This window comes from Aotus nancymaae, unplaced genomic scaffold (genome assembly GCF_030222135.1).
Source record: "Aotus nancymaae isolate 86718 unplaced genomic scaffold, 86718_ANA_hifiasm-v0.15.2.pri h1tg000029l, whole genome shotgun sequence".
Taxonomy (NCBI): Eukaryota; Metazoa; Chordata; class Mammalia; order Primates; family Aotidae; genus Aotus; species Aotus nancymaae.
This window is the reverse complement of record NW_026988442.1, coordinates 28,472,361-28,494,624: the sequence shown is the minus strand read 5'-3', so window position 1 is coordinate 28,494,624 and position 22,264 is coordinate 28,472,361. Positions and strand designations below refer to the sequence as shown.

The 22,264-nt window shown below is 44.3% G+C and overlaps 1 protein-coding gene, 3 non-coding genes and 1 pseudogene across 7 annotated transcripts in view; 1 reads left to right on the top strand and 4 right to left on the bottom strand.

The window, feature by feature from the left end:
• Window positions 1-206: 206 nt before the first annotated feature.
• Window positions 207-7,689, bottom strand: LOC105727374 (uncharacterized; annotated as a pseudogene).
• LOC135277123 (small nucleolar SNORD12/SNORD106) lies at window positions 4,489-4,578 on the bottom strand. Its single transcript, XR_010344722.1, has one exon. It is a non-coding gene; the product is annotated as a small nucleolar SNORD12/SNORD106 (small nucleolar RNA).
• Window positions 4,843-4,933, bottom strand: LOC135277124 (small nucleolar SNORD12/SNORD106). Its single transcript, XR_010344723.1, has one exon. It is a non-coding gene; the product is annotated as a small nucleolar SNORD12/SNORD106 (small nucleolar RNA).
• Window positions 5,879-5,972, bottom strand: LOC135277125 (small nucleolar SNORD12/SNORD106). Its single transcript, XR_010344724.1, has one exon. It is a non-coding gene; the product is annotated as a small nucleolar SNORD12/SNORD106 (small nucleolar RNA).
• Window positions 7,118-22,264, top strand: part of ZNFX1 (zinc finger NFX1-type containing 1) — a 30,960-nt gene continuing 15,813 nt past the window's right edge. Inside the window, exons 1-6 of one of the 4 annotated variants that reach the window (XM_012467427.2) lie at window positions 7,118-7,183; window positions 9,231-9,339; window positions 12,797-14,605; window positions 18,619-18,750; window positions 20,017-20,165; window positions 21,620-21,769. In XM_012467427.2, coding sequence (XP_012322850.2) covers window positions 9,279-9,339; window positions 12,797-14,605; window positions 18,619-18,750; window positions 20,017-20,165; window positions 21,620-21,769 — 2,301 coding nt within the window. In that variant the 5' untranslated portion in view covers window positions 7,118-7,183; window positions 9,231-9,278. Of the gene's footprint in view, window positions 7,184-7,578; window positions 8,637-9,190; window positions 9,340-12,796; window positions 14,606-18,618; window positions 18,751-20,016; window positions 20,166-21,619; window positions 21,770-22,264 lie in introns of those variants that run through there. The other 3 variants (XM_012467425.2, XM_012467429.3, XM_012467426.3) reach the window with 3 other exon arrangements.

Below are 22,264 nucleotides of genomic sequence, written 5' to 3'. Positions count from 1 at the left end.
TGCTTGCTTATTCTTAGGTTTCCAATGCAGAAGCCAATCACAAGGCACTTAACACCTGTGGAATGCCATGCTTTGCCTGCAGAAACCAACTGCCCACTTCAGCAATTCTCCCCTCAAAAACCTAAAACCAAATGAAACTGCAAATATCTAACTGCTATTTGTTATCCCTGTTCAATGGTTATCTCCAACGAACAAACACAACAGCATTTTGATTTAAAAGATTTTATTTTCTTTGTCCAGGTAAGAAGTTAGAAATCTCCCCAAGATCTAACAATGACTGATTCTTCCAGGTGGGCACAGCTATGTCCACAACAACCTTGTCGAACTGATTCAGCCAGATCTTCACTTTCATGGAAGCACAGGTCTGTCCTTTTCTTTCCAGAGGCCTCCTCTCATATTCCACCATCAGTTTCTAGAAAAGCTATCAGTGCTCCATTCTGGACTATAGTGCTTCTTGTTTAGGGTATGAAAACATGTATGTGGCTAAGACCTGGTCACTCCAAGTCCATCCACTTTGGTATACAATAAAATATTGATCAGAGGAGCTGGGAAACCTCCAATGTCTAAGACAACTTTAAGTCTGTACTTTACTGAAGCCCATGTTGTGCTGTCAAAATGTTTTAACCTTTATCGCAAAATGACTTCATAAGGATCGTTATATGCAAGAAGTCATGAATGTTGGACTTTAGGGAACTATGCACATTTACACATCCATAAACAAAATTATTGAGGGGAGGGTGGAAGAAAAAAAAATTCTTCTAAGATGAGTCATCATTGACCGACATGAACTACAATTTCTGTGGGTTTTGAGGTTTTAGTTTTTATAAAAGTTGAATTATCAGGAGCCACACCTATTAATCTGCTTATTCCCCTTCCTAGGACACTATGCAAACTGGAGGATGATGCAACACAGAGATTTGGCAAAATAGCTTTTGTGTTAGCACGACTTATTGTAAAGGTCAGCAGAAACAATCATGGTGACTCAGACCACAGTATGCTTATCTGCTGTAAATTCCAGACATGTGACCAGACAGAGGTAAGTGTCCCCAAGAGACACAGAAAAGGAGTAGTGCTACTTTCTCTTAAAGGACTTAAAGGTGTAGACTTCCAACACCTGTCTGCTGTGTCCGTCTCTCCTGAGTCTGCTCATTTTGACAAAGCTGCCATGTTAAGAGGCCATGTAACCAGGAGCTGAGGGTGGCTCATGGCAGTAGTATGACAAATCTTATACAAGTACACAAGTACGATCAATTGAATCCCAACTTAAACTTGAGCTCCTTATCTTACTAAGTGCATTTGTCAAGGAAAATTAGCTTCACCCAATGTTCAGTCACTTTGTCATCCTTTACAAGACCATTATATAATGGGTTTCTCTTCAAATTTTAACTTCCTTATTCTTTGTTCTCAAGGTTAACCCTCATACCTTCCTGCTCCTAGTTACCCATTCTGTAAACAACCTCTCCTGCCAATCCTAACCTGTAAACCACCTGTTCATTATCCAATCAGGACTACTTTAGATTGTGTGCTCCAGCCAGTGGGGATAGGACACAGAAGCAGAGACTAGCTGCATTAGGGATAAAAACCCCTTCTCTCCTTTGTTCAGTGTGAGCAGCAACCTTCGGCAGAAGTAAATTTGCCTTGCTGACGAATCTTTCAAGTCTAAGTGCTCGTTCTCTTTGCAACTCTGAGCTCGTATGTCCAACAAATTGGCGGCCCATCCAGGATCCCCATTCTCCGTCAGGAGGGGCCAGTGACCACCTCTCTTGAGAGGCATCCCACTACCTTGTTGTGGTGGCCTCACAAACAGACTGGGTCCCACCCTCAACAACACAGGCAGAAAGGATCCTCACATACCATGGGGACCAGGTCACTCTCCACAGACTAAGGTAAGAAAAGTCACGGGGACGACAAAGTATTTTCTTGGTGGTTGGGACATTCTGGAGGTTGAAGTGTGTGAGATGCACAATTGAGTGTTGGGTCTGGATCTCCAGTTCTGTGGTCACCTCATACAGCTTATGGTGGATTCCTGTCTTGGGGCTTATACCAACACACCAACGCTAAGAGGGACCTGAAATATTCCCTCCAGGGAAGCAGTCAGAGAACGATAAAGCAAAAGGAGAAGAGTGCAAGAAACCTCCAGTGGCTGGGGGGTAGTTTGAGCATGTAGAGAAAGGAAAAGGAAAGAAATCTCCAGAAGCCAGCTCCTCTAAAGGAGTAAGGTCTCTACCCCCAAACAGCCTGCTAACATGGGGCCCGGTAGACCAGCTGACTCCATCAAATCCCCTGCCTCAAGCAGGCATACAAGATGCCCCTACTCAGTCCCTACCCCATAGAATCCTGAATCAATGCCCCACATTCCCTTAGCCACATACTCAAGCATGTGCCTCCCTCAGGGGAACCTGAGCATGAAATACGACAAAGGAACAATGTAAGAAGGATATTCTGAACTTCCCTTTCCCCTCCACCTCCAAGGAATCAGCCCCAACCCTCTTCCCCTCAAGGGAAGTGCCCCTTGGGGAATGAGGCACTGGCTTCCCAGAAGAGGCATCAGCTTCATAAATGCCCCCTTAACCAAGTCCAAAATCTAAAAAAAGAACTCAAGCCCTTATGAGATGACCCTTATGGGGTAGCAGATCAAATTGATCAATTTTTAGGATCCCAGTTGTATACTTGGGCCAAGCTTATGTCCATTTTAGGCATTCTCTTCTTGAGAGAACCACCACGTTCCATAGGGCTGCTATGGTAGTCTGGGAACGTGAACAGCCTCCTGGTCAAAATGTTCCTGCTACAGAACAAAAATTCCTGGCCAAAGATCTCCAATGGGACAGTAACAATACAGCTCACTGAGAAAATGTTAAGACCTTAGGGATATAATAGGGGAATTTGTGAGTCAGTACCCAGAATATTTCCCAAGCATTCAACAACTATAAGGAAGGAAGAAGGACCCATGGAATTCCTAAATAGGCTTAAAGAACAGATGAGAAAATAAGCATGTTTAGAGATGCAAGACCCACTGGGGCAAGGGATGCTAAAGCTTCATTCTGTTACTAACAGTTGGCCAGACATCTCTAAAAAAACTACATAAGACAGAAAATTGGAAAGACCATCCCATAGACAAACTTAGACGTTCATAAAGCGTAAGAAGGGACAAAGAGAAGCAGAAACAAAGGGCAAAAATTATGCTGTCCACCTTACAACAGGGAACTCTGCAATAGGGGACACGAGGAAATAAAACTTAATAAATCCTCTAGGCCACCAGCAACTAAACCATATACCAGGGAATAGGCAAATGAAACCTGGAAGTCACAGTGCAGGACAAAGAGGGAAAACCAAATGTTTCACATGCAGAAGAGTGGGTCACTTCAAAAGAGAATGCTCTGATTGAGAAAGAGAGAAGGCCACTCACTTATAGCCTTAGCAGAAGAATAGGGAGGTCAGCGGCTGTCTTACATGTTGGCCCAAAGGGATTCCTCACTTCCTTAAATGTACTTACCACCGCAGAAGAAAAATAATTCATCCCAATGTATGCGTAGGAAAAAAATTGAGGAAGACTTCAAGTCACTCCAGTTCATACACAGTTAAGGAACCCAGGAGAAATGGTAAGAAAAAACCAATATCCCATTCCCCAGAGGGCAGAATAGGCTTAAAGCCTAACACCCTGATATTACCTGTAAAGTAATAAGATGGGGCCAGGCACAGTGGCTCATGCCTATAGTCCCAGCACTTTGGAAGGCTGAGGTGGGTGGATCAACTGAGGTCAGCAGATCAACACCATCCTGGCTAAAAACAGTGAAACTTCTCCCACCAATCCCAACCTATAACCTGCATCTGTTCCTTATTTGGAAAAGTCCCCCTCGCTCCTAGCAACACTCTCTGTAAACACTTGCCACTTTCCTGCAGAAACTGCCCTTTCTGCTGCTGTAGCCTACACCTCTCCTGTTTAAAATAGCCAATCGGGACTAATTTAGACTGTGTGGTCCCACTCCAACCAATGGGGATAGGACACAGAAGCAGGGAATAGTTCTCCTTTCGGGGTAAAAACCCCTTCCCTCCTTTGTTCGGCATGCTCTGTGGCCAGGAGTGCACCCTCTGGTAGAAGCAAATTTGCCTTGCTGAGAAATCTTTTGTTGAAGTGCTTTTCTTTGCAACTCTGAGCTCTTATTTCCAACAAAGACCTGTTAGTACCAACAGGCCAATGACTTATTCTCCCAGCTTTACATCCAACTTGGAACCGGGTCCTGAAGTTAGGCCCAACTGGACACATTTGGCTGGGGTTGACAGCTAGAAAACAGAAACCTCACCTGTTACAAGGCAGAATGAATCAAGCAAAGATCAAGCTGACAACACACTGGCACACGTGGCTCAACCTATAGAAAGATAACAGGTCAAAATAAGCTACCTGAATGGTAGAAAAAAATAGAGTAAGCCCAATTCTAATGAACAAGAAGCAAGTCTCTGATAAAGATAAGCAGAAAAGTTATTACTGGGGCCAATGCATCAGACAAAACTGGCCAATAGTGTAGAGATCAACAGGGTCGATCTGACGGGGAAAAAAGCTGTGTCATCAGCTGCAAAGGCCACATTTGAGTCACACAAGTAGGGTGACAAACCCACACTGAAAAGCAGCTACCACCCCCCTCCATAGAGCCTATGCCTAGTCAGCCAAGCAAGATGGTTGGCACCACTTACCAATTACATATATATTCTATTTCCCACACCCAGATTCATCCTGGTCCAATCAAAGCCTGGTTTTGGCCAACAGCAAACCTGAGATGAAAAAACAGAAAAATGAGCTCCCGTCAGCTAGATGCCCAGGGAAGCTGGGACAGAAGAGCTGCTCAAGCTGGCATATCAGACAGAAACTGGCTTAGAGAAGTTAGATCAACACGGTCGATCTGTTGGGGAAAAAAGTTCAGTCATCATATATGCCAGGAAGCTCTTTGAAAGCCCTGAATGAGGAGTAAGATTTGGTTGGTATGCTTCATATCTGCCAATGTGCATTCAGTGTTTGAGCACTTCTGTGTTCTATCCTGCAGCTGGCAATAATTTAGTAGCCAAAACAAACACCCCTGTCTTTGGTGCCTACATTCTATTTGAGTATAGGCCCATGATAGAAGCCAGTGTGGCTGATAAAGCTGAGGAAGTAGTTGGCATTTACTGAGCTGCTAAGTGAGCAAGTGCCAAAAGGTTGCATTTTAACACAAGTTGCCACAAACAGCTGACAAAAGAACAATCTGGAACAGTAAGCTTCAAATGTGTTCCCATGTGGTCCAGATGTTAAATGCCTCACTCCTGGACTCCAGCACAAAAAGAGTTGTGCAGCAGGACATTGGTTGGATAGTTCAACAGAAAAACACATTTGGCTTTCCAAAATATGTCAATATATCATCCACTTGGAAATATAAGTGCCCAAGCACACAGGTAGAATGGAATCCAAAAATATGCTTAAGTGGCATTAAAATGTTAAGATATCTTTTCACTAACAAGGTTCTTCCACTTTAGGCATTCCTCTTAAACCTATTTCTTCACCAGAAACCTAGGTCCAATAGGTAAACTGCGAGAATAAAACATTCAGGACAATTTTTAAAATACTGAACAGGTGCTCAATAGAAAATGCTTTAATTTGTTAAATCCCACGTTTTACCTAGAAGGTTCTCAAAGCACGTGTTTTCTACAATAGGCCCATAGGAGACTAAGGCTTACTCAGGAGATCGAAGGTTGTAGATGTCTGCAGGTAGTTTCCTGGGAGGCCCAGTGGTGACCCCCTCCTCCAAAATCCATTGTCTCCTCTGGCTGCTCTAACCTGTGAACCAACAAATAAAGGGAGTCAACCGCCATCTTCCCAAGGTCAGAAATGAACAAGGCGGGGCCTTTTGAGGCCGGTGTGTCAGAACTAACTGGCCAAATGGTTTAAGACTTCAGCATTGTCGATCTGATGGGGAAAAAAGTGGAAAGTCATCATTTACACCAGCCAAAGGCTTCTCAAGCCTGTGCAGAAGGCATTGGCTTTTCTAGCTCTAACTCATTTCTCTCACAGCCTTTTTTTTTTTTTTTACTTGAGAGTCTCGCTCTGTCACCCAGGCTGGAGCGTAATGGCACAGTCTCGGCTCACTGCAACCTCCGCCTCCCGGGTTCAAGCGAGTCTCCTGCCTTACCCTCCCGAGTAACTGGGATTACAGGTGCCTGCAACCAATTTTTTTTTCCATTTTTAGTAGAAACTAGGTTTCACTATGTTTGCCAGGTTGGTCTCGAACTCCTGACCCCTGATCGGCCCGCCTCGGCCTCCCAAAGTGCTGGGATTACAGGCGTGAGCCACCGCGCCCGGCCTCTCCCACACCCTTAAGGCCTGTTTGGGGTCAGAGCCGGAGAAGCCACGAGAGGGAGACCAGGGTCGGCCGCAGAGGCGACAGCACAAAGAAGGAAAAGAAGGACCAGAAGTTTCGGACTAAGAACATGGAATTCCCACTCACCACACACAAAACGGGAACCCACGGGCAAGACGATGGTGTATGAAGCGTGGCTGCAACCCACAGAACCACCACTGTGCGAGCACCGCAGACGCAAAAGAACGAACTGCCCCTGGACCTCCTTTATATAACCAGCTATGGCTCCTGCACCTGCGCACTGGACCCGGAGGCGCTCTCTTTCCGGCCCGCTCTGCGCCGGGCCCCCTGGGAAACGTAGTTTCGAGCCGCACAGCTCGAGGCGCTCTAGTAGTTATCAAGGCCGCGTCTAGCCCCGCCCTCTTCCCCGTACACGCTGGGCCGCCTGGGTTGGTCTGCTTCGCCGCCATGTCGCGCTTAACACTCATTAAACCCTTCGCCGGGTCCCCCTTCCTCCGGGGCCGGCCGAGGCCTGCAAAGACCTTGGGCGCAGTCAACCCGCCTACCACGGTCCGCTCACCTCAGCCGCGCCCGCCTGAGCCCTCCTGCCCCGCCTTCGGGGGTAGCTGAGGTGACGCCCGCCTCGAGGGCGGGGGCGCCGGCCGTGTCTGGGCCAGGCCCTCGCGCTTGCTACCCGGGGCTCCCGCCTCCTCCTTCTTCTCTGGGCTGCCCGCCCGGCTCCGCCCAGGGTCTGCGGGGAACGGAAACCGAAAGTGCGCGGCGCCGGGCGGGGCCACCGACCTGCCTGGGCCAAAGCCCCAGCACTCACCGGCGGCAGTGAGTGGACGCGCTGGAGCTGGGTGAGTGGCCCCGCAACTGTCCCTGCCCTGCCCTGCCCTGCCCTGCCCTGCCCTGCCCCGCCGCGCCCCCCGCCACTGCCTCTGCCCAGAAGCCCCGTCACCCGCCCCGAGTGGCCCCTGGCGCCTCAGCGTCCCATCGCCCCCTCAACCCCCCGACCCCCATCACTCAGAGCCTTGTCACCTTCTTAGCCCTCGGCGCCCCCATCACCCACTCAGAGCGCCTCTCAGCGCCCTATCGCCCCCTCAGACCCCCAACCCCAGATTTCCATCACCCACTCAGCCCCTGGCCCTTCTCAGCGCCCTGTCGCCCCCTCGGCTCCCTGTACTCTCTTTAGCGTCCCCGTCCCCTCAGCTGGCCCGTCGCTCCCCCCAGCACCCCCGAAACCATCACTGCCTCTGCCCTCACCACCTCTGTCTCCTCTGCCCCCTCCCCTTTCTGTGCCCTCTCTTTTGCCACTCTCACCCCCCCTCATCCCTCTGGCCTCACCTCCTGTCACCTTATCCATCTCCCTCTTCTACAGAGCACCTTGGCACCCCACTCAGCACCACCAGCTGCTCGCTGCCACCCTCTCCGGGAGGCCCCCATAACCCCACCACCTCACAGCCTTGGCGCTCCCTGACCCCGTCATATTTCCATCGGGGAAAGTGGGCCCCCTGGGTCAGGGACTCCTCCAGGACCCTGGAGACTTTCCCCAAACCCAGCCCTACCTCCGGCCTCAGCCTCCTGCATCCCACCCTGGTGATAACCAGCCCCTCTCATTCTGACCCCAGGCCGTCTTGACCATCACCGATTTTCTTCTTGTCCTTTAGGCCTTGATTCCCCCCAAAACAACACTTCAGTCTGTTTTTGATCCCCGCATTTCCTGTTCCTATCTGCTCCTCCCTTCCTTTCCTTGCCTTTTCTTTCTAACATTTCTTTTTTCCTTTCTTTAGTTTCTTTTAAATTTTCTAGGGTTTCTATTTTAATATTTTTCAACAAGAGGAAGAAGGAATTTTCCCCTCGGAGAATTAAAAATAAGCAAACAAATTCTAAATACTGAGCCTGCGCCAGGAGGGCTGGGTTTGATAAAATGAGGGAAGGGACTCGTGAGAAATATTCCCAGGGCGAAGAAAAGGGACTCCTTTTTCTGATGAGAATGAAAGCTGCCCGTCATATAATGCTAAATGTAGTCACAGTTTCCAAGTATGAATATTTTAAAACTCAGTAAGGACAGTCTCAAAAATCCCTTTCCTGAGGACTCTGAGTCACCCACTGTTTCCTGAGCCCCAGCCCACACAATGTGTATGAGTTGGGTTGAGAAGTTCCCTTAAAGGGGCTTCCTCTTCCTCTTGTAGGACCAGTGTCAAAAATCATCAAGATAGAAGAATGAAGAGGAAGAACGAATTGCAAATTCTAGCTGGTCCTGAGGAAATAGCACCTCATAGTTGCCAAACCTCCTGATTATTGAAACATGTAATTTCTTTCTCTTGATTCAGTAGAGCGGAGAGCTTAATCATTTGGCTCCATTACAAAAATAAGATAAGGGGATAACTGCTCACTATTTATAAACTATAGGATACTGCAACCTATTGGGTACTATATAAGTGGCAGATATGTTATATAAATGCCAGATAGGGTGGTGAGTACATGGTTTTGGATTAACAAAACCTTGGCAAAACCTTTTTGCCCTGGCAACAATATTTGCTAAATCTCCGCCTCTTAGGAGAGGAAAATGAAACCTAGCAACTGATTAAGTAACTTGGCTAAAGGCGTAAACCAAACAGCAGTTTTGAATGGGAACTGATGACATTTCCTCTACCCCAGGAAAGTGCAAGGGTAAAAGAAAGGGGAATTTGATCTCTTGAAATCAGGTAAATTGTGAACTTAATATTTTATATCATAATTGAGCATTCACAGAGTTGAGCACTTGTGCTCCAGATTAAAATCTGCATTTAACCCTTAGTTAACAAAATATGTTAACAAAGGCTGAAGGACTGGCTTGATGGTGTTTGGGTTTTTCCTGCTAGATGCTGTGTTTCAAGGACACTGATAATTCAACATGTGCAGTTTTCCAGATAACAGAAAGTAACGTGGAAGAATTTGGGTGACTCAGACATGGAGGAGAGAAGACCTCATCTGGATGCCAGGCCCAGGAATCCCCATACCAACCACAGAGGTAAGCAAGGTTTCCTACCTAATGAGAAGGAAATTCTAGTAATAAGAGAAGGAAATCAGCCTCCCTATGAATGAGCAGGCCCTACCTAAGATTGTCTGCATCTCTCAAGTAAAGAATGACTATGGCTGGATGCAGTGGCTCAGACCTATAAGCCTGGCACTTTTGGAGCCCAAGGCATGAGGATCACTTGAGCCCAGGAGACTGAGACCAGCCTGGGCAACATGGCGATAGCCTGTCTCTACAAAAAATACAAAAATTAGCCTGGTGTGGTGCTGTGTGCCATTAGTCCCAGCTACTTAGGCTACTTGGGAGGCTCAAGTGGGCAGATCCCCTGAACCCTAGGAAGGTGGGGTACAGAGGGCAGAGGTTGCCCTGGACTGTGATCTGCCCTCCAGCCTGGGTAACAGAAAGAGACCTTGTCTCAAAAAGAAAGGATGACTTCTTAATTACAGCATGAATTACTCTGAAAAACAGCCAGCCCTCCACTTTTCCTGAGAGAATTGATGAATGGGTACAGTTCACTTTAACAAAAACAGTGATAGAGTTTCAGAAAGGGAAATAACACATGGTGTAGAGCAGCATCTAACAGAAACAATGTAAGCCAAGAGCATAATTTTTTATTGTCTAGAAACATCATTTTAAAACGTAAGAAGAAACAGATGAAATTTATTTTATTTATTCATTTATTTTGAGATGGAGTCTCACTCTGTTGCCCAGGCTGAGGTGCATTGGCACCATCTCAGCTCACTGCAGCCTCCACCTCCCAATTTCAGGCAATTCTCCTGCCTCAGCCTTTCGAGTAGCTGGGATTACAGGTGCCTGCCACCATGCCCAGCTAATTTTTGTGTTTCTAAGTAGAAACGGGGTTTCATTATGTTGGACCAGGCTGGTCTCGAACTCCTGACCTCAGGTGATCCACCTGCCTCAGCCTCCCAATGTGCTAGGATTACAGACGTGAGCCACTGCTCCTGGCCTTGAAATTTATTTTTTAACTTTAATGACAATTTAATAAAATTTAGTAATTTAATGTTTTATTTAATGCAGTATAACCAAAATGTTATTTGATTATAATAATTGAATATAGTTTATAATACTTTAATAATTTACATACTACTTTTATTTCCCTCAAATACTCATTTTAAGATATTATCAACATAAAAATTTTTAATGTAATACTTAGCAATCTTTGGTACTAACCTTCAAAATCTCATGTGTATTTTACATGTCTTAATTCAGAGTAGTTACATTTCACAAACATAACATCTACATGTGGCTGATGGCTTTGTATTGGATAGTGCACGTCATGAGTCCTAGTCACCAAAGCCAAATTAGTTCCAAGAGCATCACTCTACTAAAGGAATTATTCTGCTTACTCAGAGCTTTCTAAAACTGAACAACCAAATGGATTCCTGTTTTTCCGTAAGTTTGTAACGTGTCTTTCAAAGAGTTTTAGCTCTGTGGGACAAATGAGGAAAAACTGTGTCATCTTATGAGTTACGTGAATGGTTTTTGTTTTTTGGTTTTTTTTGTTTTGAGACAGGGTCTTGCTCTGTTGTCCAGACTGGAGTGCAGTGGGACAATCTTGGCTCACTGCAACCTCGACCTCCTGGGCTCAAACAATCATCCCACCTCAGCCTCCCATGTAGCTAAGACCACAGGCATGCACCATCCTGTCTGGCTCATGTTTGTATTTTCTGTAGAGATGGGGTTTTGCCATGTTGCCCAGACTGGTCTGAAACTCCTGAGCTCAAGCAATCTGCCTGCCTTGCCCTCCTAAGGTGCTGGGATTACAGGCATGAGCCACCATGCCTGGGCATGAATGTTGAAAGAATAAGAAGTGATACAATTTTCCATTCTTCCAAGACATGGAGTCTTCTAATCAGATAAAAATATTAAAAGTAGGCCAGGCACAGTGGCTCATGCCTGTAATCCCTGCACTTTGGGAGGCCAAGGCAGGTGGATCACAAGGTCAGGAGATCAAGACCATTTTGGCCAACATAGTGAAACCCCATCTCTACTAAAAGTGCAAAAATTACCTGGGCGTGGTGTCACATGCCTGTAGTCCCAGCTACTCGAGAGGTAGAGAGGTTGCAGTGAGCTGAGATCGTGCCACTACATTCCAGCCTGGGGAGAAAGTGAGACTCTGTCTCAAAAAAAAAAAAAAATTGAAAGTAGTACTTTTTTCTGATTTGGGGGATAGTTTGAAAGTAAATATGTAACTAACATTTATAAAAATTTAAAGTTCAGTTGTACATCATTTATAGTTTATCAGATATTTCTTTATGTGGTCACATTAAAATTTTCTCTACAAAGTGCAAAACAAGGAAAAGTGTACATAAATGGATTTAGTATCTGATGTCAGGAAATTATATAATCATCTCAAATATAACATGCATTTAAAGTTTTTATAACTTTTTTATCAAATCATTGCATACAGTCATCATTTATTTGTTTTTAAAATCTCCACATCTTAAGTTGGGTCAGCCCCAGAATCAGTTTTAGCAGGAAGGAAAGTGAAAAAAAACTGGACTTTCGGTATGTTGTGCAAGGTTATTTATGATATGTGGGGCAGATCAAGGAAGACAAGTTTGGCTTCATCCACAGAGTGATACTAACTTTCTCATGTGTACTGGGTATGCCCTCACCACTCCTTTCTTCACCTCCTGCTTCCTAAAAGGATTGGTAATTGGTAAGTACTTTAGGGATGAAGTCATGCTACAGAAAGGAGGAAAACTTGGAGTTTCGTTTTTCAGTTTCTTTCACAGTCTCTTAGCTCAAAAACATCTTGGTAAAGGAAAGCCCACCTTTCTCTTTCCCATTCAAACTGCATTTGCTAATGCTGGACAGCATTCGGGTAATACTTCCTGTTATAATTTTATTTCACTTAATGTCTCTGTTGGCTGTGATAATTGTTTAGTGGTAGAACCAGTGGCCCCCTTAGAATCAATAGTGTATTCCCAATTACTGCTCCTAGTAATAACTAACATTTACTGAAAGTTTTTAGTGTATCCAGTGCTATACTAAGCACTTTATAAACATTTAATCTTTATAAAAACCTAGAAACTGAGACTTAGAGAAATTATACAACTTGGCCGAGATTATATAGTAAGGAATTGGCCAGGCCAAGATTTGAACCAAGTCAGTTTGGCCCTTAAACTCACATTCTGACTGTTAGTTGGTACTGACATGAGATTAGAAGCAGTGAGACATGCTATATGTATTTGTTCTTTTAACATGTATCAGGTACTCGACAAATGTTTATTCCTTTTCCCTTTTGCATCCTTTGTAAGAATAATATTTTCCTAACCTCTATGACAATAATAATTATCTTTCATTTATTACATGACTTGGTAGAAACCTTTTTTCTCATCATATAAAACCTGAGCTCTTTAGTTATTCTGTTGAATTTCCAACAGAACTTGGTTCTTGTGCTTACTTAATATTTCATTGTGTTTAGGGCCTGTGGATGGAGAGTTACCACCAAGAGCTAGAAATCAGGCCAGTAACCCACCAACCAATGCTCTCCGAGGAGGAGCCAGCCATGCTGGAAGGCATCCTAGGGCCAACAACCATCCTGCTCCTTACTGGCAGAGGGAACAGAGATTTTGGGCCGTAGGCAGGCCCATACATCAAGGAAGGAGGAACCAGGAGGGGCATGCCAGTGACGAAGCTAGAGGCCAAAGACATGACCAGGAGAATGACACCAGGTGGAGAAATGGCAACCAGGAGTGTAGGAACCGCAGACCACCGTGGTCCAATGACAACTTCCAGCAGTGGCGGACCCCCCACCAGATGCCTACAGAGCAGCCACAGCAGACAAAGAAACTGGGCTACAAATTCTTAGAAAGTCTTCTGCAGAAAGACCCATCTGAGGTGGTCATCACACTTGCTACAAGTTTAGGGCTGAAAGAGCTCCTTTCTCATTCTTCCATGAAATCTAACTTCCTTGAGCTCATCTGCCAGGTTCTTCGGAAGGCTTGCAGCTCCAAAATGGATCGCCAGAGTATTCTCCATGTACTGGGCATATTGAAAAACTCCAAATTTCTCAAAGTCTGCCTGCCTGCTTATGTGGTAGGGATGATCACTGAACCCATCCCTGACATTCGAAACCAGTATCCAGAGCATATAAGCAACATCATCTCCCTCCTCCAGGACCTTGTCAGTGTCTTCCCTGCTAGCTCTGTGCAAGAAACTTCCATGCTGGTTTCTCTCTTGCCAACCTCTCTTAATGCTCTGAGAGCCTCTGGTGTTGACATAGAAGAGGAGACAGAAAAGAACCTGGAAAAAGTACAGACTATCATTGAACATCTGCAGGAAAAGAGGCGAGAGGGCACTTTGAGAGTGGACACCTACACTCTAGTGCAGCCTGAGGCAGAAGACCGTGTTGAGAGCTACCGAACCATGCCCATTTACCCTACATACAATGAAGTGCACTTGGATGAGAGGCCCTTCCTTCGCCCCAATATCATTTCTGGAAAATATGACAGCACTGCTGTCTATCTGGATACCCACTTCCGACTCCTGCGAGAAGATTTTGTCAGACCTCTGCGGGAAGGCATTTTGGAACTTCTCCAAAGCTTTGAAGACCAGGGCTTGAGGAAGAGAAAGTTTGATGACATCCGAATCTACTTTGACACCAGGATTATCACCCCCATGTGTTCATCATCAGGCATAGTCTACAAGGTACAGTTTGACACAAAACCACTGAAGTTTGTTCGCTGGCAGAATTCCAAACGATTGCTCTATGGGTCTTTGGTATGCATGTCCAAGGACAACTTTGAGACATTTCTTTTTGCCACCGTATCTAACCGGGAGCAGGAAGATCTCTGCCGAGGAATTGTCCAGCTCTGCTTCAACGAGCAGAGCCAACAGCTGCTAGCAGAGGTCCAGCCTTCTGACTCTTTCCTCATGGTGGAGACAACTGCATACTTTGAGGCCTACAGGCACGTCCTGGAAGGACTCCAGGAGGTCCAGGAAGAAGATGTCCCCTTCCAGAGGAATATTGTGGAGTGTGACTCTCATGTGAAGGAGCCAAGGTACTTGCTAATGGGGGGAAGATATGACTTTACCCCATTAATAGAGAATCTTTCAGCCACTGGGGAATTTCTAAGAAATTTTGAGGGCTTGAGACATCCCAGAATTAATGTATTAGATCCTAGCCAGTGGCCCTCAAAAGAAGCCCTGAAGCTGGATGACTCCCAGATGGAAGCCTTGCAGTTTGCTCTCACAAGGGAACTGGCTATTGTTCAAGGACCTCCTGGAACAGGTAAGACAAAATTTTTCAGAGTACATAAGATCTGCTCTGTAAGATAGGCAAGGGACAAAACCTTGGCTCTAGGTTTCTACAATGTCTTATTATTTATTTTCCAACTTTTATTTTAGGTTTGGGGATACATGTGCGGGTTTGTTACATGTGTATTGCATGTTGCAGAGGTTTGGTTTACAGATTATTTTGTCACCCAGGTAATGAGCATAGTACCTGATAGGTAGGTTGGTTGTTTTGTTTGTTTGGAGGCGAAGTCTCACTCTGTCTTCAAGGCTGGAGTGCAGTGGCACGATTACAGCTCACTGCAACCTCCGCCTCCTGGGTTCAAGCAATTTTCCTACCTCAGCCTCCTGAGTAGCTGGGATTAACAGGCACGTGCCACCACGCCCAGCTAATTTCGTGGTTTTAGAAGAGATGGGGTTTCACCATGTTAGCCAGGCTGATCTCGAACTCCCGACCTCAGGTGATCTGCCCGCCTCAGCCTCCCAAATTGCTGGGATTACAGGCATGAGCCATCACGCCCCGCCCTAATAGGTAGTTTTTAGGTTCTCAGCCTCGTCCCACTCTACCCTGAAGTAGGCCCTGGTGTCTGTTCCCTTCTTTGTGTCCATGTGTACTCAATGTTATCTCCCACTTATAAGTGAGAACATGTGGTATTTAGTTTTCTGTTCCTGCATTAATTTGCTTAGGATAATAGCCTCTAACTCCATCCACTTTGCTGCAAAGGACATGATTTTGTTCTTTTTCATAACTGCATAGTATTCCGTGGTATGTATGTGCCACATTTTCTTTATTCAGTCCACCATTGTTGGGCATCTAGGTTGAGTCCATATCTTTGCTATTGTGAATAGTGCTATGATGAACATGCACATACATGTGTCTTTATGGGAAAATGATTTCTATTCCTTCCCATTATATACCCAATAATGGGACTGCTAGGTCAAATGGTATTTCTGTTTTAAGTGTAAGTTGTTTGAGAAATCTCCAAACTGCTTTCCACAGTGGCTGAATTAATGTACATTCCCACCAGCACTGTATACACTTTCCCTTTTCTTTGCAACCTCACTAGCATCTGTTATGTTTTTTGACTCTTTAGTAATAGCCAGTCTGACTAGTGTGAGATGGTATCTCATTGTGATTTTGATTTGTACTTCTGTAATGATCAGTGCTGTTGATGTTGAGCATTTTTTTCATATGCTTGTTGGCCACATGTTTGTCTTCTTTTGAGAAGTATTTGTTCATGTCCTTTGCTCATTTTTTAATGGGGTTGTTTAAGTTCCGTACAGATTCCAGATATTAAACCTTTGTTGGATGCAGAGTTTACAAATATTTTCTTTCATTCTGTAGGTTGTCTGTTTATTCTGTTGACAGTTTCTTTTGCTGTGCAGAAGCTCTTTAGTTTAATTAGGTACCACTTATCAATTTTTGGTTTTGTTGCAATAGAATGTCTAGTTAATAACATTCCTCCCAAAATGGGCATAAAAATTATTTATAAAGTAGCTGCTCATAGGGATTTTCCAGTAGGAACCCATTGGCATGCATAGTAATAGATACAAGATTGGTAGAGGTTAAATGTAGTGAGATGTGTTATCTCTGCTTTATATTAATTTGTTCAATTTTATATTATTTTAAATTAAATAATATCAAATATGTAATAGCACTATGTGTAAAGCACCATTTTACTTGCTTTACATATGTTAACTAATTGCATCCTCACAACAATCTTGTGAAATAGAAACCATTACTAAAACCATTTTAAAGATGAAAAAAGCTAAGGCAAAGAAGGGTTAAATAGCCTCTTATTTAAGAGGTGGGAAGTATGTACTAAAGTTCACACAGATGTTAAGTGACAAGTTTAGGAAATGAATTCAGGCAGTCTAGCTGTATAATCCTGACTCCTATCTGCCACATTGTACTTCTCATGGAACTATACCTTCCTACACCCTTCTTCCCATGTGCTACTCTCTAATTCTACTCTGGGGTCATAACTATTATTAGAAGTGGGAATTTAGGCTGGGCACGGTTGCTCACGCCTGTAATCCCAGCACTTTGGGAAGCCAAGGCAGGCGGAACACGAAGTCAGGAGTTCGAGACCACCTTGGCCAAGATGGTGAAACCCTGTCTCTACTAAAAACACAAAAAAATTAGCCAGGCATGGTGGCATGTGCCTATACCCCCAGCTACTTGGGAGGCTGAGACAGAAGAATTGCCTGAACCCAGGAGGCGGTGGTTGCAGTGAGCCAAGATCACGTAACTGCACTCCAGCCTGGGCAACAGAGTAAGACTCCATCTCAAAAAAAAAAAAAAGAAGAAGAAAGAAAGGAAAAAAAAGAAGTGGGAATTTACATTAACAGTTAAAATAGCTACTACTAAATTACTCTCCCAAAAGGAGAGTAAATTTATCAAAAAAAAATGTACAAAAAAAAACCCAAACAGGAAGAAGTCTTTAAAAAACACTGATTAAAGTAATGGCAACTCATGATTTAAAAAAAAAAAATCTTCATGTAAAGCTGGGCGTCTTGACGAATACCGGTAGTCCCAAGTACTTGGGAGACTGAGGTGGAAGGATCCCTTGAAGACAGGTGTTCAAGACTGCAGTACACATAGCCCCTGCAGCAGTCCAGCCTGGGCAACATAGGGCCTTAAAAAAGAAGGAAGAAATTGTTACTTAACATGCTATATTGAAATCTTTGATTATCTTATATTACTTCCTCATTCAACTTTGAGATTTTTGGGGACAGTGTCTGCCTTACCAGCCTGAAAGAAACAATGTAAGAATTTAGCAGGCCAGGCATGGTGGCTCATGCCTGTAATGCCAACACTTTGGGAGGTAGAGGCGGGTGGATGAGGTCAAGAGATCGAGACCATCTGACCAACATGGTGAAACTCCATCTCTACTAAAAATACAAAAATTATATAGGTGTGGTGGCATGCACCTGTAGTCCCAACTACTTGGGAGGTTGAGGCAGGAGAATCACTTGAACCCAGGAGGCGGAGGTTGCAGTGAGCCAAGATCGAGTCACTGCACTCCAACCTGGTGACAGAGCAAGACTCCATCTCAAAAAAAAAAGAAAAACAAAAGAACTTAGGCCAGGCATAGTAACTCACGCCTGTAATCCCAACACTTTGGGAGGCCAAGATGGACAGATCACCTGACATCAGGAGTTTGAGGCCAGCCTGACCAACATGGAGAAACCTTGTCTCTACTAAAAATACAGAATTAGCAGGGTGTAGTGGCACATGCCTGTAATCCCAGCTACACTGGAGGCTGAGGCAGGAGAATTGCTTGAACCCAGGAGGTAGAGGTTGTGGTGAGCCGAGATGCACACCATTGCACTCTAGCCTGGGCAACAAGAACAAAACTCTGTTTAAAAAAAAAAAAAAAATTTAGCAGTTTGTAGCCTAATTAATGAATAGCCATTTACTACTGAGCCCATAACTCTTATTCCAATGTTGATTTCTGTAAGTTTTCCCCTCCTGTCACAAAGGCAAATCTACCATGTATATAAAAAGTATTTCTAAAGAATTTTCCACAAGATTAGAAACAGCATATATATCATCAATAGAAAACTGGCTAAAAAATATCTTACAGCTGTAAAAAGAAAACAAGAGGGCGGGGTCGGGATTCTCCTATGTATTGATAGAGAACTACCTTCAAGATACATTAGGTGAAAAAAACCGAGATGCAGAATGGTGAAAATAGTCTGTCACTATTCATATTTAAGAAAAAGGAAGGCTAGAAAAAGAATGTACGTTTGTACTTGTTTGTATATGCATAGAAACACTATCTCTGTAAAGTTACACAAGAAATTAGTAACATTGGTTGCTTCCACCCAGATAACTGAGTGACAGAAGTCCAAGAGGGACTTTTCACAATATAACATTTATGCTTCTTAGATTTTAAACCATCTTAATGTATTAATTATTTTTTTAAAAAATAAGATTTTGCTCCAAGTAATTGCTTTATTTAGAAAATGTCTAAATTTTTAAATTCCTTTTTCCTTATTTTCTAGGCAAAACCTATGTGGGTCTAAAAATTGTTCAGGCCCTCCTGACCAACGAGTCCGTTTGGCAAATTAGCTCCCAGAAGTTCCCCATCTTGGTTGTGTGTTATACTAATCATGCTTTGGACCAGTTTCTGGAAGGTAATATTTATAGGCAAGTTTGTTCTCTATCGAGATGCTGATGATTGAACCATCAGCAGCTTCAGTAGCTTTCTATTGCTCTTTGAACAAAGTCGACAGTCCTTATCATCACTTACATGGCCATTTGTGATCTATCTATCCCAGCTGGACTGTGAATCACATCTCCTACTTCTTACCTTGTTCTCCCTAATTCCAGCAACATTGGTTATCTTCAGTTCCATGAAAACCTCTGGGTCCTCCATTGGCCCATTCCATCTTCCTGCTTGTAATAGTTTTTTCCCTCTCCTTCTTGAGCTCATTCAACCTGGCTGGCTCCTACTCATTCTTCTAGTCCCGCTTTAAATCTCTCTTCTCAAGTGGACATTCTCTATTGCCCCAAACAAAGTGAAGTCTCTTTTGCATTTTTTATTTTTTTATAATCTGTTTTATGTATCTCTACCCTAGACGAGGATTGATCCTTTTCTTGCTGTAGTCACATATCCTGGCACATAATAGGCGCTCAAAAAAATACTAAATAACATTAATGAATGAATAAATACAAGCATACAAGCTTTTTCTTTTTCATTTTTCTATACCCCACTTTCACCTAGATAAATCTTTATTCTTAGAGTCGGAGATTAAATATTAGATTCTTAAGAATAGATCCCTACGCCACCCAGACCAGGTAAGGTCCCCTGCTACCAGTACTCATTACATTTATTGCTGTTGTATTAATTATTTAATGAGTACCTTCTCTGCCAGAGACAAAGACATGATAACAAATCAGAAACTGGGCCTGTGTTTCTACTGCTGTATCTTCAGAACCTGGCACGTGCCTAGAACATATGAGCAATCACTAAACCTGCAGAGTGAATAATATATAACATTTCCTGGGTGCTTGCTTTGTGCTAGGCCCTAGCTCAGAGCTTTAAAGATGCTCTTTCATTTATCCAGATTGTAACCCCGCATGGGAGATATTGCCAGCTCTAAATCACAGAGAGAGAAACTGAGTAACTTGCCCCAGGTTACACAGCAATAACTGGTAGAGTCAAGAGTTGGATCCCCAGTTGTCTGATTCCAGAACCTGTACTCTACTTGTACTACGCTTTACTGTTCTGCAGGTCACATCTTCTCTGGGATCTTCTTACTCATTAATGGGGTAAATTTCCTGTAAGCACAAGTTTGTTCCCTAAGGGACCTGACTTGATCCCAGATACACACAGCTCTCACCTGAGAGAACCTAGCATAGCTCCTCTCAACCCTGCCGTGCTCCACTTTGCTCCACAGGCATCTACAGGTGTCAGAAGACCAGCATTGTACGGGTGGGTGGAAGGAGCAACAGTGAAATCCTGAAGCAATTCACCCTAAGGGAGCTGAGAAACAAGCGGGAATTCCGCCGAAACCTCCCCATGCACCTCCGAAGGGCCTACATGAGTGTAAGTCCCGGCTCTGAAATATCTGAGGTGGTTCAAGAGGGACCTAAACAAGATAGGAGTGGCTTTCTGGGTAGGCAGCCCAGGGTAGACGTGGAGGCTTCTCAAAGCTCTCGAGAGTCCAGGTTTCTTTCAGCATTCTATTCTGCTAATCCCTTGGTATGACCTTTGCCTTCACAATCCAAGATGGAGAAGAGACAAGGACACACTGCCCCTCCCCACCATGCCTTAAGGCTCCTTCCCCCATACCATCCATCCATAGCACCTCAAGGTAGAGCAAACTGACCAGGGAAATGTCATCTTTTAGCTGGGCAGCAATGTGCCCAATCAAAAATCTGAGTTTTTATTACTAAGGAAAAGAAAGAGAACAGATATTGTAAGGCTTGAAGTCTCTGCCACAGTATTGTTGGCCTGTTTGTTTTTCTGTTGTATAAGTTGAGCATCCAAAATCCAAAACTTTCTCAGTGCCAACATTATTTCTTGTTTTTTTTGTGGTTTTTTTAAAAAAAAGAAAAACATAAGAGTCTCACTTCATCACCCAGGCTGGAGTGCAGTGGCACAGTCTTGGCTCACTGCAACCTCCACCTCTGGGTTCAGGCGATTCTCCTGAGTAGCTAGGATTACAGGCATCTGCCATCACACCTGGCTAATTTTTGTATTTTTAGTAGAGATGGGATTTCACCATGTTGGCCAGGTTGGTCTCCAACTGCTGACATCAGGTGATCCCCCCTCTCGTGGCCGCCCAAAGTGCTGGGGTTACAGGCGTGAGCCACTATGCCTTGCCCAACATTGTTTCATATTTTGGATTTTCAGATTTGGGATGTTCAACCAGTAAGTATAAATGCACATATTTCAAAATCTGAAACACTTCTGGTCTCAAGCATTTTGCATAAGGGATACTCAACCTGCATTACTTGTTTTCTTTTCTTACTGATTGGTAGGAGTCTTTTAGACATTTTGGATACTAATTCTTTTTTTTTTTTCTTTGAGACAGAGTCTCACTCTGTCGTCTAGGCTGACGTGCAGTGGCACCGTCAGCTCACTGCAACCTCTGCCTCCTAGGTTCAAGCAATTCTTGTGCCTAAGCCTCCCAAGTAGATGGAATTACAGGCACTCACCACCACACCTGGCTAATTTTTAATTTTTATATTTTTAGTACAGATAGGGTTTTGCCATGTTGGCCAGGCTGGTCTTGAATTCCCAACCTCAAGTGATCTGCCTGCCTCGGCCTCCCAAAGCACTGGGATTACAGGCATGAGCCACCACACCTGGCTGATACTAATTCTTTGGTTTCAAAACCACAATAGTGTGCTTTGGGAAATTGGTTTTTTGACTAGTCTACTCATTTATTCTCCCTCCTTATTGTTCCTGTCTTAGCTTTGTTTTCCCTTAAAGCAACTACTGATTTTGGGGATGATGATATTTCCTCATCATTTCTTTCCCTCTGTTCTTGGCAGATCATGACACAGATGAAGGAGTCGGAGCAAGAGCTTCATGAAGGAGCCAAGACCCTGGAGTGCACCATGCATGGTGTCCTACGGGAACAGTACCTGGAGAAGTACATTTTACCCCAGCACTGGAAAAGTCTCATGAATGGTCCAGTGCAGGTAGGGGTCATCTTGGGGAACACAAATATGTCTCTGGCCTCAGTACTTTGAGGGAGCCTCCAGGACAAGCATCAGTTCAAAACTTTAGCTATTTGATAATCTGATGCTGCCACAGTGTGCAAAGTTCCGTTTTGTGATAAGAGGCAGCTGAGTATACTGGTCAGGAACAAAACTCTGGAACCAGCCTGCTGGATTTTAATCTGGGCTTGGCTCTGGAGTGCAGTAGCGTTATCTCTGCTCACTGCTATCTCCGCCTCCTGGGTTCAAGCAATTCTCCTACCTCAGCCTTCTGAGTAGCTGGGATTACAGGCACCTGCCACCACATCCAGCTACTCAGGAGGCTGATTTTTTTTTTTGTTTTTTTGTATTTTTAGTAGAGATGGGGTTTCACCATGTTAGTCAGCTGGTCTTGAACTCCTGACCTCGTGATCTACCTACCTCGACCTCCCAAAGTGCTGGGATTACAGGCGTGAGCCACTGTGCCCAGCCCAGCCC